Source organism: Montipora capricornis, chromosome 6, assembly GCF_036669925.1.
Source record: "Montipora capricornis isolate CH-2021 chromosome 6, ASM3666992v2, whole genome shotgun sequence".
Classification (NCBI taxonomy): Eukaryota; Metazoa; Cnidaria; class Anthozoa; order Scleractinia; family Acroporidae; genus Montipora; species Montipora capricornis.
The window spans coordinates 27,297,144-27,314,643 of NC_090888.1; the positions used below are offsets into that span (position 1 = coordinate 27,297,144).

The 17,500-nt window shown below is 38.8% G+C and overlaps 2 protein-coding genes and 1 long non-coding RNA gene across 3 annotated transcripts in view; 2 read left to right on the forward strand and 1 right to left on the reverse strand.

Annotated features, from left to right (window-relative positions):
* Positions 1-17,500, forward strand: part of LOC138051886 (ephrin type-A receptor 4-like) — a 172,213-nt gene that overhangs the window by 73,710 nt on the left and 81,003 nt on the right. The window lies entirely within an intron of this gene.
* Positions 1-17,500, forward strand: part of LOC138051887 (fibroblast growth factor receptor 3-like) — a 51,786-nt gene that overhangs the window by 14,037 nt on the left and 20,249 nt on the right. The window contains exons 2-7 of the mRNA XM_068898181.1: positions 9,228-9,286; positions 9,433-9,623; positions 10,709-10,831; positions 12,555-12,582; positions 13,333-13,372; positions 13,485-13,725. Coding sequence (XP_068754282.1) covers positions 9,228-9,286; positions 9,433-9,623; positions 10,709-10,831; positions 12,555-12,582; positions 13,333-13,372; positions 13,485-13,725 — 682 coding nt within the window. The remainder of the gene's footprint in view (positions 1-9,227; positions 9,287-9,432; positions 9,624-10,708; positions 10,832-12,554; positions 12,583-13,332; positions 13,373-13,484; positions 13,726-17,500) is intronic.
* On the reverse strand, positions 985-2,557 carry LOC138051888 (uncharacterized). The gene is made up of 3 exons (XR_011132936.1): positions 2,507-2,557; positions 2,029-2,106; positions 985-1,792 (listed from the first exon to the last, which is right to left on the reverse strand). It is a non-coding gene; the product is annotated as an uncharacterized lncRNA (long non-coding RNA).

A 17,500-nucleotide genomic window follows, 5' to 3' on the forward strand; every position in this document is an offset into this window, starting at 1 on the left:
AGGTCTAGGCTGTACAACATCTAAAAAAAAAAATACTTTCAACACCGCATTATGCCGTTGCAGACACCGCGGCAAAATGAGTGCGCAGGCTTGAGCCACGCGCGAATCGTCTCCACGCGCGAGGGACTGGTACCAATTAAATTGCGATAGAAACAACAGCGCGGCAAAATGGCGGCAATTTAAATTCTCTGTGTTTGTTTTCATTTTGCGATGATAAGGACAACACTACTTTGATAAGGTTTAAATTTTGAAGAGAGCTTCCTGAAAGACTAATCTTCCGTGTGTCTTTTCAAACCAAAAAACTATAGTTCAAACCAGGAGAATTTTACCTTGCATTCGAGCGCTAGAGCAAAAGGACGAAGTTCGTAATGGTATTAGTCGGGATGGTCTCTGCGTTGGTAAACCTCTGGGGGGAAAACTGTGCACTGAGAAGGAAAACGCCGGGTAAACATCTTTGCAAGGGCAGAATGATAATTCCTTCTGCGAAGATGGCTTATGTTGCTCCTGTTGAATGAGGAAATCGTCTGTTTGTTTCATTGGAATCATTTGAAAGTGAGGAATAAGCTTAAGCTCTTTTCATGCCCGCATCCCACTCATTCGGCAACTTGGATAAGTCACTTACCTGCCCTCCATTCTCATATTTTACAACACTAGTTACTTTTACAAGAGCGAGGCAATAAAATAAAGAAAATAAGTCTTAATTTTAAGAGAGGATCGCAAAAAAGTTTTGAAACTAAGTATAAATTTGACTCCAACGCTACTTGATGTTTCCCTTTTACTTGGAGTTTGGTAGTGGTCCATCGTTGAAAATATTTTTCCAGTATTTTTCCTGCAGCTGGCTGGTAACTGTAATTTTTTTCTCCAGCTTTGTCGATCACCTTGTAGAGCCTTGCTGGGATGAGGGTGAGGAGACATGAGAATCATGATAATGAAATAAGAAACCATTCACCTGCATGTGTTTGGAAAATACTGATTTTACTTTTGCATGCATTGCACCAGCAAAAATCCAGCCTAAATTTTGCACTGTGTGTAAAGATACTGAGAGAGGAATGTAATCATACATTCAGCAAGACTAGAGGCATTCTGCTTCATACTCTAACATTTTATTATGCACAACTGATCCAGTTTCACTACCCAATGATAGACCCACAATGGCTCTATCTGGACCCACAATGACTCTATCTGATTCCTTTTCAACAACAACAACAACCACAACAACTACTATGGTATGTGTTACCACAAAACACAATATACAGTAACTCAAATATCTCTCTAATTTTATTGTTGTAAGTACCGTATATTCATTAAGACTATTACAAGTAGGAGCATTCTCAGAAGTTAATATCCAAACCCATGCTGATTGCTCAGCAAGAGAAAGACTAGAATAACATACAGCTGTATTAATGAAAGTAAGACAGTTTTTTGGAATTAAAAAACCAAATTATATTTGCTTGTTTAAACATTGACTTAGAAGGTGTGGCAAGTAAATAATTATCGTCCCTTTTCTAGACAATTTTGAAGAGCTGTTTGGAAACCATCTTGTATTAATCACTGACATGCTCACATCTGTGATGTTTAATTTGCAGTAATACTGTTGTCATCAAGCAGGATCTCATGCAGGAAAAAATGAGAGATAAATAACAACCCTGGCTTTTTTCATCACAAAACCAATAAAATATTCAACGCTGAAATCCTCATCACAATCTCTGACAAATTATGTGGAATGTTGCTTGCCATGCATGGTTTGACCAGATCAGCACACACACACCAGGAAGAGTTTTAGACTTAAGCACTGGAATAAGAATAAATGACATGTTTAAGAAACAACAGGAAACTGATCAAAGTAAAACAATAATATTATTATCACTTGGTCATTTTCATGCACAGATGTCACTTAAGATACTTGAAAAAAACATGGAAATCTGTGCCCTATTTGTAAAGATCCCTTTATAAAAAAACTAAACAACTTAACTGACTCCCTTAATAAGAGGGTTTGTCTAACAATGCAGATAAAAAACAGTTGCTCACATCTTGAAAGTAATGACAGTCAAAATGACAGCCAGCCAGATATCAACACTTTCCACAAGATTTCTTCAGGTCAGATGACTGGGACAATGAAATCAACAGAAATCTAGAGATCAATTAAATTTAATCATACCACAACCTGGTGTGTCCTGCAAAGCAACACAGAGCTGGAAAAGAAAGAGCATCACCATCTACCATACAAACCATTGCTCTTGCTGTGGAGAGCCAGGTCACAGAAAAATCCATGGCTCTCGTATCACATGTCAGAGGTTAAAACTTCTGTTTTCTCAGAACCCTCCGCGTTTTTAGAGGAATTGCCCTTAGGCGAAAAACAGTAAACGAAAAATGTTATCAGTTTAAAATTTACAACTTTTAGGTCTTCAACAGTGTGACCGAAACACGAGCAAACATGGTTTGGCAAAGATAACTTCCATGGAAACGACATAAACAAATAAATATTTCATGCCTAAAATAAGCTTACCTCTTTTGACTTTCTCGTTGGAAACAACTCGGAACTACTGTTTAGTTTTTCTGTCAAGTCCATGTTGAGCGATCATCAAAAGGTCCAATAAAATTTTTCCTTCACCGCCGAATAAACTCAAAAACAAAGAGCTGAAAAGCTCGAATCAAATGAATCAAATGTGTTCGAAGCGGAGCATGCGCACTCATTTTGCCGCGGTGTCGCCGTTGCAGATATTTGGACTGCGCAAGCGCAGAGCAACCAGCCAATACGTGGGCCACCGTCTCAGCTGCCTTGCAACATAAACGGCACATAATCTGGTCTGCCCCGTTCTTGTCTTCTTACTCTGGTACACTCGGGTGGGAAGTAACTGTTCGTACAGCTCAAACACGCCAGCGATAACATATGTCGGGCATGTCCTCCATTGCCACAGCCAACTAAAGCTATGGGATTGTCGGACATCCCCTGTACCAGAGCCTTCTTGTTCTTCCTCCCATCGAGAAGCTATCAACTTTCCCTGCCAAGCTTGGCCTGATACCTGCTGATAATTTCTTCTGCTGTGCGCCTCTTAGCTTTTGCTTGATGTTTGACTCTTTCACTACTTCACCTTCCTCCGTGCAGCACTTTGGGGTAGGGTATGTAAGAGATAGCTCTAATCCAAGATCTCTACTAAATTTTGTCGCCTCCTTGATGAGTGAGCTATTGCCTAGCACACCTGAACGTTCTTCGAACTTCCGAACAAGCTCCATTGTCGGATCAGTGTTTTTGAACAGTTTAAGTGCGCCTTTGATCTTGATGGCCTTATACTCCTCCCCCACCGATCTCAGGCCTCGCCCGCCCTGATCCCGCGATCGATAGCACAATGCGGTTGAACCCAAAGGATGTTTACCACCATTGCTGACCACGATCTTGCGTGCTTCTCGATCGATTTGTTGAAGGTCAGTGACTGGCAGGTGCTGGGTCCACATTAAATAACTCAGAACAGGCAGGGCATACTGGTTTGAAGCTACCACTCGATGGTAATCTGAAAGAGGGCTGGACCATATAACAGAGAGTCTCTTTAAATACTCCTCTGAGGCAACCTTAAAGGCCAATTGATCTTCTTGTCTCGATGTTTCCAGTAATCCAAGAAATTTGTACTGCTTACCTTCTTTCAAACACTGTATGACTGATGACTCATCAAACTTACCTCCTTCCGCATCTTCCACTTTTACACCCCTCTTAACATGCACGACTGAGCACTTCTTAGGGTTCCACTGAAGCCCTATGTCTTGCATCTTACCTCTGGTTGATCTAAGGACGGTATTCAACTTCTTCTCCGACGCTGCATAGATCTTAAGATCGTCAATGTAGAGAAGGTCCGTCACCTTAGTGCTCAGTGGCTTAGACAATCTATACCCCTCTGTCGCCTTAAGTGACCATGCGATGGGGTTTAGGCAGATGGTAAAAAGCCTCTGGCATAGCAAGTCTCCTTGGGGAAGACCTCGTTTAAATTGGATAGTCTCTGATATTTCCTTGCCTAACTTTGATGTGGTAACAATCTTGGTGTTCCACGTGCTGCAAAGCTTTCTAACCACCCTTTCCAATCATCTCGGGAATCGGTGTTGTTCCATCATTTCGCAGAGCCAATCATGATCAACGGAGTCATATGCCTTTGTGACGTCTACCCACGCCATACTCAGGTTCCTTTTACCACGATGACAGTCTTGTGTGACCATTTTGTCGATCAACAAATTATCCATTGTGCCACTGCACCCCTTCTTAGCTCCCCTCTGCTCAGCCTCCATTAAACCATGTTCCTCCAGGTGCTCATCCATTGGAACCAACAGACATGCAGTAAACCATTTGTAAACTGTGTTGAGGCATGTTATCGGCCTTTGGTTGCTACTTGAAAATTCTCCCGGTTTGGGGATCAGCGATGTTTTGCCCCCCGCAAACCAGATAGGAAAATCAGTCTGGGCCATCGAAATTGTCTTAAAGCTTGCTGTGACACCATTATGCAACACCTCAGCTTTCTTCCACCAATAGTTTGCCAGTTTGTCTGGACCAGGAGCGCTCCAGTTTCTCTTCTTTCCAATGATCTTAACTGTTTCATCATCCGTTAGGCCCCATTCCCCCTCATCTGGGGGAGGGACACACCCATCTATTGCTCTCTTGACTTCCTGTAGCCATATCGCTGATTTGTCACCAGTCCCCTCTGTCTCCCACACCTCTTTCCAGTATCCACTTGCCTCGTCAATGTTTTCAAACCTTTGTTTGTTTTCCTCACTTGTGTCGGTGCGAGTCTTATATTTTGGTCGTTCACTTGTTTGATTACCAATGTTCTTTGACATGCAATTAAAACCATCATACACTCTTCCGGGGTCCTCTTGGAATTGCCGGTTCAGCACCCTCGATTCCTCCATAACCTTTTTCTTACAAAAACCTCTCTTCAACTTACGCAATAGCATCTTGGTTTTATCTATGTAACTTACGAGCTCAGGCACCGAGATTTTTCTACATTCCTTTTCTAAAAAGGCCCTGTTCTTACGACCTCTTTTTGTGAGCTTTCGATTTTCTTTTATTCTCTCCATTTCTGCCTTTGCAATTGAGATTTTTTTCCTTGTTTCCATAACTTTTTCCCCATAAACTACCTTCCATTTCGGTGTTGCTTTCCGCGAGTTGTTAGAATGGCCTGGAGTGTTTTTCTTCCATCCTTTAAACAAAAGAAAGGCAACGATCAAAGAATACAGAACACAATTCGCGATCCACAAATATTGGAATGGGTTCACCCCTGGGGATAACTCACTTTGGCTAATTAGCGTAGTTATGACCTTGTTTATGCTTTTTAAACCGCTCATTGTTGGCCTTTCTTTTGTGCGGGTGTCAACATGACTCTCAGTGAAATCACCTTGCGTATTACTAATAGACAAAAAAATGCTACTAGCTGACTCCAATAACTCACGCTCTTTGTCATCGATTGTTGTTGTTTCCACAATCACACTATCCTCTTCTGTTATTTGCATATCTCCACTTTCAGTTCTTTCTACAATATGTAAATTCGTCTCAAATTCCGAGTTCTTACTACAATCTGCCTCCAATAAATAACTTTCAACCACAACTTGTTCCCTTTTTCCACTATTCCTTGTTCTAACATTACCAGCCATCGTCAGTGTTACATTGCCGAGAGTTTTTTCTGTTCTGGCAGCTTGATCCCGTAAATTTTGCGCTGTCAATCCAAGGCCTTCATATCCTCGCTCCTCCCCCAACTCCTTCATCAAACACATGTAACCCTTTTTCCTTCTGTTATCTTGAAGCGGAGGGTTATCAGAACTAGTGAGCTCAACAGCTTTTCTCTTGCACTCCAACAAGACACTTGTCATCTCCTCCGTCCATTTCACTCTCCCGTTTTTTCTTCCAGTCTGTGAACCGTTCGCCATTGATTCGACTTACAATTATGAAACTGTTTTTGTTGAAGAATTTGTTCAAAGTTATTTCCCGCCCAGAGACACCAACTCGTTTGAACAACTTGTCAAACAAGCAGCTAAGCATACTATATACTTTCTGTAAGCGCTTTGATGCTCTAGAGTTGGCTCACTTTCCACTGACGAATCTTTTAGCTAAGACTAAAAAAATACGTCCGCCATACTTGTCGCGATTATTATTATTATTATTATTATTATTATTATTATTATTATTATTATTATTATTATTATTATTATTATTATCTTAATGCTTTAGCTCTGGTGGATGTTATACCGACATTACATCAAGGAAGCGAGCCATATCCAATGGCCAAAGGTCCCTTGAGTCTTTCCTTCTACTTCACCTTTCCAACATCCTCCTTAAAATCCTTGCTATTCCAACAAAGCTGTTTTCTGTAGCAATCCCTTCCGAATGGTAATCCCCATCTTATCAAGCCATTTATCCAACCTTTTGCTTACTGCTCCGAGTGTACCAACAACTACTGGTACCACTTCCCGCTGTCTGGTACCCCATAGTTTTCCAATCTCCCACTTCAAATCTTGGCACTTACTTGTATCAATCTTTTCACTCTCCTTTTCAACAACAACAATGTCAGGTCTTCTGACCGCGATAACATGGTCACACTGTATGATCATATCCCACAGTATCATACATTTAATAATAATAATAATAATAATAATAATAATAATAATAATAATAATAATAATGATAATAAAAGAATTATACCGCGCCGGTATCCTACTGTTCAAAGGCGCCTTACAAAACACTTAAAACAGCTAAAATTAATTATAAAAAGCTTTTCTAAAAAGCTGGAGTGATGGAGTGTAAGATGTACACTGTAAGCAAATCACAAATGTACGACGGTGCCAAATTGTTAAGTGCCTTGTAGGTTATAAGCAAAATCTTAAAAATAATACGTTGATTAACGGGAAGCCAGTGAAGATTAAAAAGAAAAGACGTAATGTGATCATGCTTTGTTGTAAGTGTGACGGGGCGCGCCGCAGCATTCTGGACGTGTTGTAACTTTTTTATAGTGTAGGATGGTAGGCCATACAAAAGAGAATTACAGTAATCCAACTTCCAAGATACAAACATATGAACGAGCAATTCAGTAGTGGTCGCTGAAAGATACTTCCTGATATAGCTGATATTTCGTAGGTGATAAAACGAAGATTTGCAAATGTTAATAACATGATCATTAAAGCAAAAATGGCTATCGAACATAGTGCCGATATTTCTTGCCTTATGCACGGAGTGAATAGTTTCACCAGCAACTGAAATTTCGTGAAGGAGTGGTCCTGGAAGATGTTAAGCGGAGATCACCAATAATTCAGTCTTGTCTTTATTTAATTTAAGGCGATTAAACATCATCCAATGATTAATTTCATTCACACAGCTCTCGATGTTACACACCGCTAGATCCCTATCACCCAGTACGGTTGGTTGGAAAGACAAGTATAGCTGTGAGTCATCAGCATACAAATGATAGCTCAAGTTATCATTTGAGCTGCATTTTTCTTGTTGACAGATCGTGTCTTCGGGTAGTTTCCACATAAAAATGAGCGACCTACTGCACTATAACATGCAATACTCGAATCGACATGGGTCGTAAAAGCGTTTCACGAATCGTACGGATAGATCGATTCGTGGGGACAGCTGTACGACGATTTTATCTAATGAAATGCATTTTTCGGGTCGACAGATCGTGTATTCGGGTCGTTTCACTTAGTGAGTGTTGGACATGCATGTCACAAGCCTGGTCGCACATTGTTATATTTTACCCGAGAGAGTAAAGTGAGAAATACACGTAAGATATTATGCATCGTCAAATGAGAACTCGGAAAAACCGAGTCCCAGATGGGATTTGAACTCACGACTTTTCGTGATCAAGTGCGGCTGTTCTACCCACTGAGCTACTGGAGACTCACTGGTGAGCAAGGGTGAAATGTGGGTATAGACTACGACTGCATCACGCAGTCAGATAGTCCAAGTCCAGATGTGACTCTTAGAGGGGTACTATGATCAAGAAATCATATTTTTTTTCCTTTGGATTTCAAAACTATGGTAAGTAAGCATTAAGTGCCCACGTTTTAAGCCTTCATTTCAAAAGGACACTTGCTTATTTTAACGGGAATTTTTCCATTTAGTGGCCCACCATTACTAACTTTAAAATCCTCAGAGAGCTGGCTCGAGGAGAAGATGACAAAGACTCACTAGTTTAAAGAATGCGATGTTTTTGTACGCGACTGAATTGAATGCAGCACGGGAGTTTCGGGCTGTCAGATTTTTAAACTCGTGTTTTGCATACAATGTAAATTGCGTTTACGGGCTGAAATTTTAAGTTATTGAGTGAATGACGTCACTTGTTGCTAAATTCAATCCTCTGAGGTACAGTCGGTCAGTTTTGAAAGTGAATAATGGCGGACCGTGAAGTCCAAAACTTACACTCAAAGTAAACAGCCTTTGAATAAAAATTAAAGATCAAAATTTTGGCAGGCAGGTGTTAAAAGAACACACCTTCAAAGCCTGAAGAAAAAAAAAGGAAGTGACCTTTTCATCATAGTACGACTTTAACTGCATCGCGAATATCGGCGATGCAACCAACCAACAACCAAGCTAGTAAAGTTAGAAATCAATAAAATATATTATGCATCGTCAGATGGGATTTGAACCCACGACCCTCAATGATCCAGTATGGATGCTCTGACCACTGAGCTACTGGAGATTCAGTGAAGTGTGTGAAATGAGGGTATAGACTACAACACCTCGCTAACTGCATCACGCAGTATATCTTTTATGTATTTCTCACTTTACTCACTTAGGTAGTTGGCTGGATCATTTCCGTGATCCCGTATGGATGCTCTGACCACTGAGCTACTGGAGACTCAGTGAAGTGTGTGAAATGTGGGTATAGACTACAACACCTCGCTAACTGCATCACGCAGTATATCTTTTATGTATTTCTCACTTTACTCGCTTAGGTGGTTGGTTGGTTGCATCTCTGATATGCCTTAATGTGACTGGGCGATGCAGTTAAGAGTCATATATGGTTATCGAAAAATTGGATTATGCGACTGCGTGATACAGTCTTAGTCTATACCCACAGTTCACCCTTACTCACCACAGAGTCTCCAGTAGCTCAGTGGTTAGAGTATCCGTACTGGATCACGGATTTTTTCGAGTCCCCAGTTGACGATGCATAATATCTTTCATGTATTATATTTTACAGTTGTAAAAACACCATCTGTCTAATTTATGTTACCGTTTTGTTTTTAAGGTAAAAGAAGCATTTCAAACGGACAGCACTTTTCAAAGAATTCATGTTTTAGATTTTACGTAAGTAAAATAATCTGATGAAAATATTTTAATTTCATGCAGTTGTGCAAAACTTTCGATTTGTTCTTGATACTGTCATTTTGCCGGTTCGTTTCCTTTATTTATCTGTACATTAACCCACTGTTAAAATTTCGTTCTTCTTTCAGACCAGGCAGTGTTATTGTGAAGTTTGTTTTGATATTTAAGCAAAGCGTCTCTACCGACCACGCAATATCAATTTTGAAAGCAGCTGTGGATAATGGAAAATTCGGGCCTTTCACAGTAAACACTAAATCCATTATGGCTTCCGAGAAAGACGAGTTTCAAATTATCTATATAACAGGCATTCCTTCTTCAGGTAACCGCCTCGTTGCAAGAAGTTTCTTTTATTTATTTCAGCTCGTTGCTCTAATCTTCATGTTGTGTTTTAAACTTAACCAAGGAGTGAGATTGATGACCCCCGTCTTGTGCTTGGAAACAATTTAAGGCTTCTAATCGTTCTACCTCTGGGACAGTTCAGCTACACAGGCACTAAGAAATCAGACAGAACAAGAAACTAAATTAAAATGAAAAGTTAAAAGAAACTGTTGCTTCACTTTTCCCTTCGTCATTAGAACAGGCTTTATTGAACTTATGCCACCCTTTTTTATTTATTTATTTCTTTTGCCGTCCGGCCTTGAATTGGCTATGAAGTAAAAACTATATTTTGCTTTTTTTAAAGAACTTTAAAAATGATGTAGAATGGTGTTTTCTATTTTGGAATATCTCTCGTTTCCGAGATATTGAAGTTTTTGCTTAAAAATTGATGATGTCACAAACTGTACACATGCCTGTAATGAATCCCAAAATTGAAAATATAATCTCCGAAAATATTGAATGGGTGTCGTTCAAATTCCTCTGTTTTTCATTTAACGCCGCTATTACTTGCTGCGGCTCCAACCGATTAGGATCGAAGAGATAGTGACGTCGTTCACTCACTTAAAAATGAAAAGCTTAACAGTGTGTAAATGCGGCTTTACTAGTATGCAGCACGAGAGTTTGTCAAATATGTTTTCAACATACTAATTAAGCCGCATTCACACAGTGCATAGTAAATGACGTCACTTTCTCCTCGATCCAGCTCCCAGATAGCTTATCTTTCAACACCACGCCAAGTAATAGCGGACCGTTAATTTATAATAATTGCCCAAGAAAATTGATACTTGTACTTCTTCTCCTGAAATGATTGCATAAAATCTGGCATTTCGAGTATTCTGCACAAAGAGTGATTTTTTTTCATGATTTTTTATCGTAGTAGCACTTTAAAAATCTCCTCTTGGAATCAGGAGGTCTTTCAAGCCATGGAATTACTAGGAACCTTGTATTTTACAATACGAAATTGAAAGAGTTTATGGATGAACAAGAGTAAGTCTATTTGTCTACTTATTTACCCCTTTTTTTTAGTTTCAGATCGGTCGGCTCGAACGCTATTTAACAGGACTATTCTTGTCGCTGTCACCGCCAGTTGCATCCTGGTTGCAGTGATCATTAGCCTTGTTATCTATGTCATTTGGCTTCGCAGGAAAGGTGATTGAAGGTCCATTTCAATAAGCGTCACCAAGTGTCCCTTTCCTCTTTTACCCAGCTTCAAGATGACTCGTAATCAGAATACAGACAATTAACGTCACAAAGTGTCCCCCAAAATCCAGCTCTTCACATAAGCATAAACTGAAGAAAGGATAAGCTGCTGGATTTACCCTGACCTAACCTAACCGTAATACAACGCTGACCTTTACCCTAACCTCATTGTTAGAAATAGGTAGGAAATGCTTCCACTTAAAAGGACACTTCGTGTTGGATATCAACTGAATTTGGCTTGCATCTAATTACTTGCCTTTCAGACATGAGTGATTTTTGGTTAGTTTGATTAGGGAACAAGCGTCCGTTTTATTAATTTCACAAAACGTATACGAAAAAAATAAACGACGTAGATTTTCAAAATTTGATGGCTTCGCTACCTTAGGTAGTGTTTTCTTACTGCCGCACAACTCAAATGAACAAAAACGTAAACGGTTATAGCTCGTGTGCGTGTTTGTCATGTTTTGAGCCAACCCTTTTTTTTTTCCTTTCTGTTTACGGAAGTATTCGTTTATACATTTGTTAATTTGCTAATTGTTTTTTTTTATTTATTGTCCGGCTCAAATAGAATATTTTCACTCAAGTGACCAGCAACCTTGTTTTTACACCAAAACAAAAGAAACATTTTGCATGATAATAGAGCTCAATTCACAGAGGATTAGTTGGGGCATCAACATGGCCGCCGTTCCTTTGTTTAGAGACACCAACATGGCTGTTGTGACGTCACGTCAAAACACTCTATACGCTGGAAACATGCGAGTGGAAAACAAAATAAATAAATGATTCTTTAATTTGCTACTTTAGCGGTTGTTCATGGACTTGTCTCCGCTCCCTTGCTTAACAGCCACCGTTCTTTTTCCGTTTTTGAAGAAACAAAAGAATGCAATTTAAAAAAATATTTGAAAAAATGCAAACTAGGTTACACTGGTGGTTTAAAAGATGATATATTACAATAAAAAATGTTCCCAACGTTTCGGTCACAAACAAGGACCTTATTCAGGGGAAGTGAAAGAAAAAACCACACAAAAGCACAGATATAAGCAAGACGCTGATTAAAAATTCGAGATAAGTCATTTTTTCTTGTTTGCGAGGGTCAAGTGCAAATACTCCTTGGGGAGTAACGCCCCGTCATCTCGGTTGAGCGGGTCTCTCGCGCAATTAATCTCCCAAGCTTCCAAAATCTTCCTTTGGTGCCAATTACTATTAGTCCTGAGAATTGTGGCCTCATCCCATGCGATATCGTGATTGGTATTTGTCACGTGGTCTGCAAGTGCTGATTTTTTGCATTGTCTCCGTGCGACAGCCTTCTGGTGCTCGCCTTTTCTTGTTGAGAATTTTCTTTGCTTTTCGCCGACGTAGCTCTTGCTACAATCAGCGCAAGGAATGTCGTATATCATCTTTTAAACCACCAGTGTAACCTAGTTTGTATTTTTTCAAATATTTTTAAATGTACTCACCTGGTGACAAACCCAGTTTTAATGTAATTTTAATTGCCCTATGTGCGTAGATAACTCAAATACCAAATTGCCTTCTTTGTGGCAACTATTAAGTGTTTTCGTTGTTTATTATTATATAATTTCTTGAATTTGCTATTAGCATTCGAAAGGATGGAAGCTTTGCTCTTTGCAGAGAAATGCTGTGATCAATATGTTTGATATGATTTTCTTTCTAGTATCTGAAGGGAAGAAAAGAAAGAAAAGGTAAGCAGCTCCCCACCACCCCAACCCCCACAACCCCCTTCCCCCACACACACAGAAAAAGACCAATTATGTAAATTTTGCTGCTGTTGTACTCTACTTCACGAAAAATTAGTTGCAGCACAATGAATTTAGATCATGGATGCTTATCGCAAGGTGGACAGGAGACAAGCGAGGATGTTGAGGATATCCTAACGACAGAAATATGTCAACATCCTAAACCTGTTGTACGGATTGTTGATCTAAATGTCCCTGTGCTTAGTACTCGCTTTGTGTCATACATGTAAATACACTAAGATATAGCAGTGGCCAGAGGTAAAGGATATTCAACAAAACGCAGTTTCGGATATTCCCTCCTAAAACTTATTAATAATTCATTAAGTCAACTACCAATCACAGGATGAAATGTATGCCACATGAAATACAAAAAATAGTTTAGGCCCAGACATGTTGCAGGCTTTTGTTTCCTCTTCCGCGATTGTAATGCGGCGATTGCCTTGACAGCATGGTAACAGGGATTTAAGTTGTTCCATATAAACTATTTTACTCCACACAATATGCGATTCACTGAAGCATTCTATTGATTCTACTAAATTTATTTCAAGTTCAAAATTATTTTGTTAATTTAAGGCTTCAGTGGATCTTCAGTTTTGGTTCTCATTCCCTCTGTCGAACTGCGCATGCCTAACTTGTTTCTATAGATAATTTTCTCTGCTTATTTCTTTCTTTCTTTCTTTCATTTGCTTGTTTAAGGACAAATGAGGAGCCATCTGAAGAGGATGAGAAAGGAAACGTATGTACTTAGAATCAGGATGCATCTTTTTCTCCTTCTATCACTTCCCGTCTCTGTTTAAAAAATGCTTCTTACAGCAACTCCTTAAGACAATGAAAACTTCTTTCATTAGACTGCAGTAGAAATGGGAAAACTTGACTTCCAAAGGCCGGCCTCGACAACTATCTCACAGTCGCGGGAACACGCACAACTTTCCACTTTTCCCTCCAAACGCTCCTGGGAGATTTCTAGAGATCTTGTGACCGTTGAAAAAATTATTGGAAAAGGTGCTTTTGGTCAAGTTGCCAAGGGATCAGCCGTGGGTCTCCGAGGAATGCGTCAGAAAACGACAGTGGCCGTGAAAATGTTGAAAGGTAGGTTGATAAGATGAAACAGAACATGAAGTATGAATCACAATAAGTGCACTTGGTATCATGCGCTCTCTGCCACAAGAAATTAAGAAATGCATACCGCTTGCATAAGGCGCCCTTCAGTTCACAATTTCATCTGCTTTTATTCACATGCTTTAATAATAAATTTGAGGGATGTTACTGGAATGACCTCTAATACCCGTAAAGGACACCTTTTATTTCCATATCCAACTAGTCTTTCGCTCTATAACATTTCCCAAATTTCAATTTTGTTTCCTCTTTTCAATTGAGTGTTCTATTTCGTCAGCAAAATTTCGGTATTCGATTTTGTTCTACAAAGTGATCTTTTAGTGCTTTTTGGCCTCTCTCTTTTTAAATAACGATGTGTTTGAGCACATTTTGTTTTTCAGAGGCGTTCCTTTTCTTGATTCTGGAACGGTGCCCTCTTGAAAAGCGAGAACAGATTGTTCCTCCTTTTTGTGCTCCTTTTGATGAAATCGGAACGAACTTTCCTACTACTTGGGAACGAAATGGCCCTTTATTGCTAAAAGGGGAACCAATCGTTCCGAGTTCCGAATCCCGAGCGGAACAAATTGGTCCTTAATGGATGATTTGGGAACCATTATTCCTAAAAATGTGTTCCTTTTGATGACACGGGAACGTGCTTTTATAAAGATACGGAACAAAATGGTTCTTTATTGTTAAAAAGGGAACCAATTGTTCCGAATTCCTAATCCCGAGGAGAACAAATTGGACCTTAATGGATGATTTGAGAACCATTGTTTCTAAAAATTATGTTCCTTTCTATCACATGGGAACCAATTGTTCCGAGTTCCGAATTCCGAGCGGAACAAATTGGACCTTAATGGATGAGTTGAGAACCATTGTTCCTAAAAATGTGTTTCTTTCTATCACATGGGAACCAATTGTTCCGAGTTGCGAGTTCCGGATTCCGAGCGGAACAGGTGCGGTTTAAGAACTATTGTTCCTAAAAATGTGTTCCTTTTGATAACATGGGAACCTGTTTTTTATCAAAATACGGAACAAAATGGTCCTTTAGTGTTAAAGTGGAACCACTTGTTCCGAGTTCCGAATTCCGAGCGGAACAAATTGGACCTTAAATGGATGATTTGAGAACTATTGTTCCTAAAATTGTGTTCCTTTTGATAACATGGGAACGTGTTTTTATAAAAATACGGAACAAAATGTTCCTTTAGTGTTAAAGTGGAACCAATTGTTTCGAGTTCCGAATCACGAGCGGAACAAATTGGTCCTTTATCTGTGATTTAAAATCAAAATGTACCAAAAACGTGTTAATCCTTTGTCATTATTTGAAGAGCATTTGTTCCTACTCGTGAGTTGCCAAAAGTCTTTATCGTTTCGTTTTACGACAGGATGAACGTTCGTTCATCAATGTGTGATTTCGTGTTGCGCTTTGCTTTTATTGCTCATTTTCTGGTCTTTTCTCAGCTGTTCCTAAGGAAAAATTGTTCTCTTTTTAGCTGTTATTTCCTTTCCTGTTAGATTAAGGAACCGTTGGATCGTGCTTATAACCTCAATAATATGTATGTCCTAGTAATGCGTGCAATGAAGGAGTACTTGCAATGATAATAATCCAAAACATTTTATGAATAGTGATTTATGGGCGTGTTGCGTCAAATTCAAACGTGCACGACACTTCTCTTGCTGGTTCCGATTGGTTAGTTCCGTTGTTATAATATCGGCCTTTGTTGAATGAGACAAACAAAGGCGCTCTTTTAAATGCAATCATTTCCTCTCACTAAGAATAAATGAGTAAAGCAAACAAGATTGAGTGGTCTAATATCGATGGCGCATTGCCTAAAACAAAACGTCTTCACCGACAGTTTGTACCATTGCCCGATTCAACTGTGCGAACATGAAGGATTTCAAAGCCAATGCTGGTGTAGGAAGCACGTCTGACCCTGACACGTCTAACCCTAACCCTAACCCACTGCAAAAAGAAAACTAACAGATAAATACCCTGATATAAATGTGGAATGGGATAAAGTTTACTCTTTACCTTTCCGTTCAACTTTGGAATCGAAGACTAGGGAGTTTCAATACAAAATCTTGAATTGCATTGTCTATACAAACGAAATTCTTTATCGTTTTGGCCTAGCTGCCTCCCCTAGTTGCACCTTTTGTCAAGAAACAGCAGAATCCATCGAGCATTTACTCTTTTCCTGCAAAATATCCTCTGAATATTGGAAACATGTTTTATCCTGGCTTAAAGACAATGATATTTATATTGAAACATTGAAGGAGTGGGACATAATTTTTGGGAAGTTCGACATAAAAGACAATTTACTTTAATAAATCATTTATTATTACTAGGAAAATATTATATTTATTCTAAAAAGTGTCAGAATAGTCTACCAACGGCTCAGGGTTTTATCGCTCGGATTAAATTGATTTATAGAATTGAACTCCAAATTGCCAGAGAAAAAAATAAGCTTTCACAACATTTTATTAAATGGAGAAAACTTGTCGAAGTATTGACCTAGGAAGAGATGGTGGTGGAAAGAATATCAAAATACACGTAAGTTAATAGGCGAGTAAATTTTCGTTTGTTTCTTTAGCGGCTTGTAATATATCCAATCTAATTAAACTAATTAAACTACGAAAGTAGTTTATTGTATTTAACGTATTGTAAGTAAGTTTATTGTAAGTATTATATTGTATTTAGTTTATTGTAATTATGTATTGTAAGTGATGTATTGTAATAGTTCATTGTAAGATATCGTTAAGCGTTAGGCATAAAATTGTAACATATTATTTACAAAATGTAGCAAAAAAATAAAAAATTACAAAAAAAAAAAAAACAACAACAACAACAAGCATAGTTGGCTCTGTTATTTCGACGAAAACCAAGCGTAGACTTGAGGACTGCCGCTAACTCTTCAAAAGTGCCAACGAAATCGTGGGCCTCGAGTACCGTTGTTGATGATGTATCGCCTACGTGTTCAAAACCCGGCGCTAGATCGATACCGTCCTTTTCGTCTTCCAGTCAAATTGGCGAGCAATTTACAACTTGGCTTGTTGGAAGTGACGGCGCTTACAAGAGAGAACATCCGGCTCAGCAGATTGTCAATAGCTGCTTGAAATTTCTCATGTTTTGCTGCGAAGAGGAGGAGGAATTAAATTTCAAAGTAATGGATTTTAGCCTGTGTTCTCCAAGCCTGTTGTTTAAGTTTATTGATTATTTACAAGGGGAGTGCAACATTGGACATGGCGGCTGATTGGGTTAATCGACTTTAGAAAAGTCAACGGTGCATCGGATGAAGTTCTTAGAAAATTATCTAAGTAAGTAAGTAAGTAAGTAAGTAAGAACCTTTATTTGACTTCGAATTACAGATAGCAACCAATTATGCTAATATCTTCGAAGAAATAAAATAATATATAAAATAAACTAAATAGACTAAGAATTATTGTACATAATAAATAAATACATATTCACATGTATGTAATAATGTACAATAATGTACAATAAATAAGATATAAAGTTAAGCTAAATTACAAAAAGGACAACAATCACGATCAAATTTAATTTGATTTACAGCTAGTTTAAATGCATTGGTCGTAGGAGCGGTTCTAAGTGAGTTAGGTAACGAGTTCCAGAGTTTAGAAGCAAAATAACGGAAAGAATGTAGGCCATAGGTTGTGGTATTAACCCTGGGGACATTGAGAAGATGTTGGCCTCGTAGGTTATAAGTAGTATCTTTGACGTTGAGTAGATTCTTAATATATACAGGGGTGT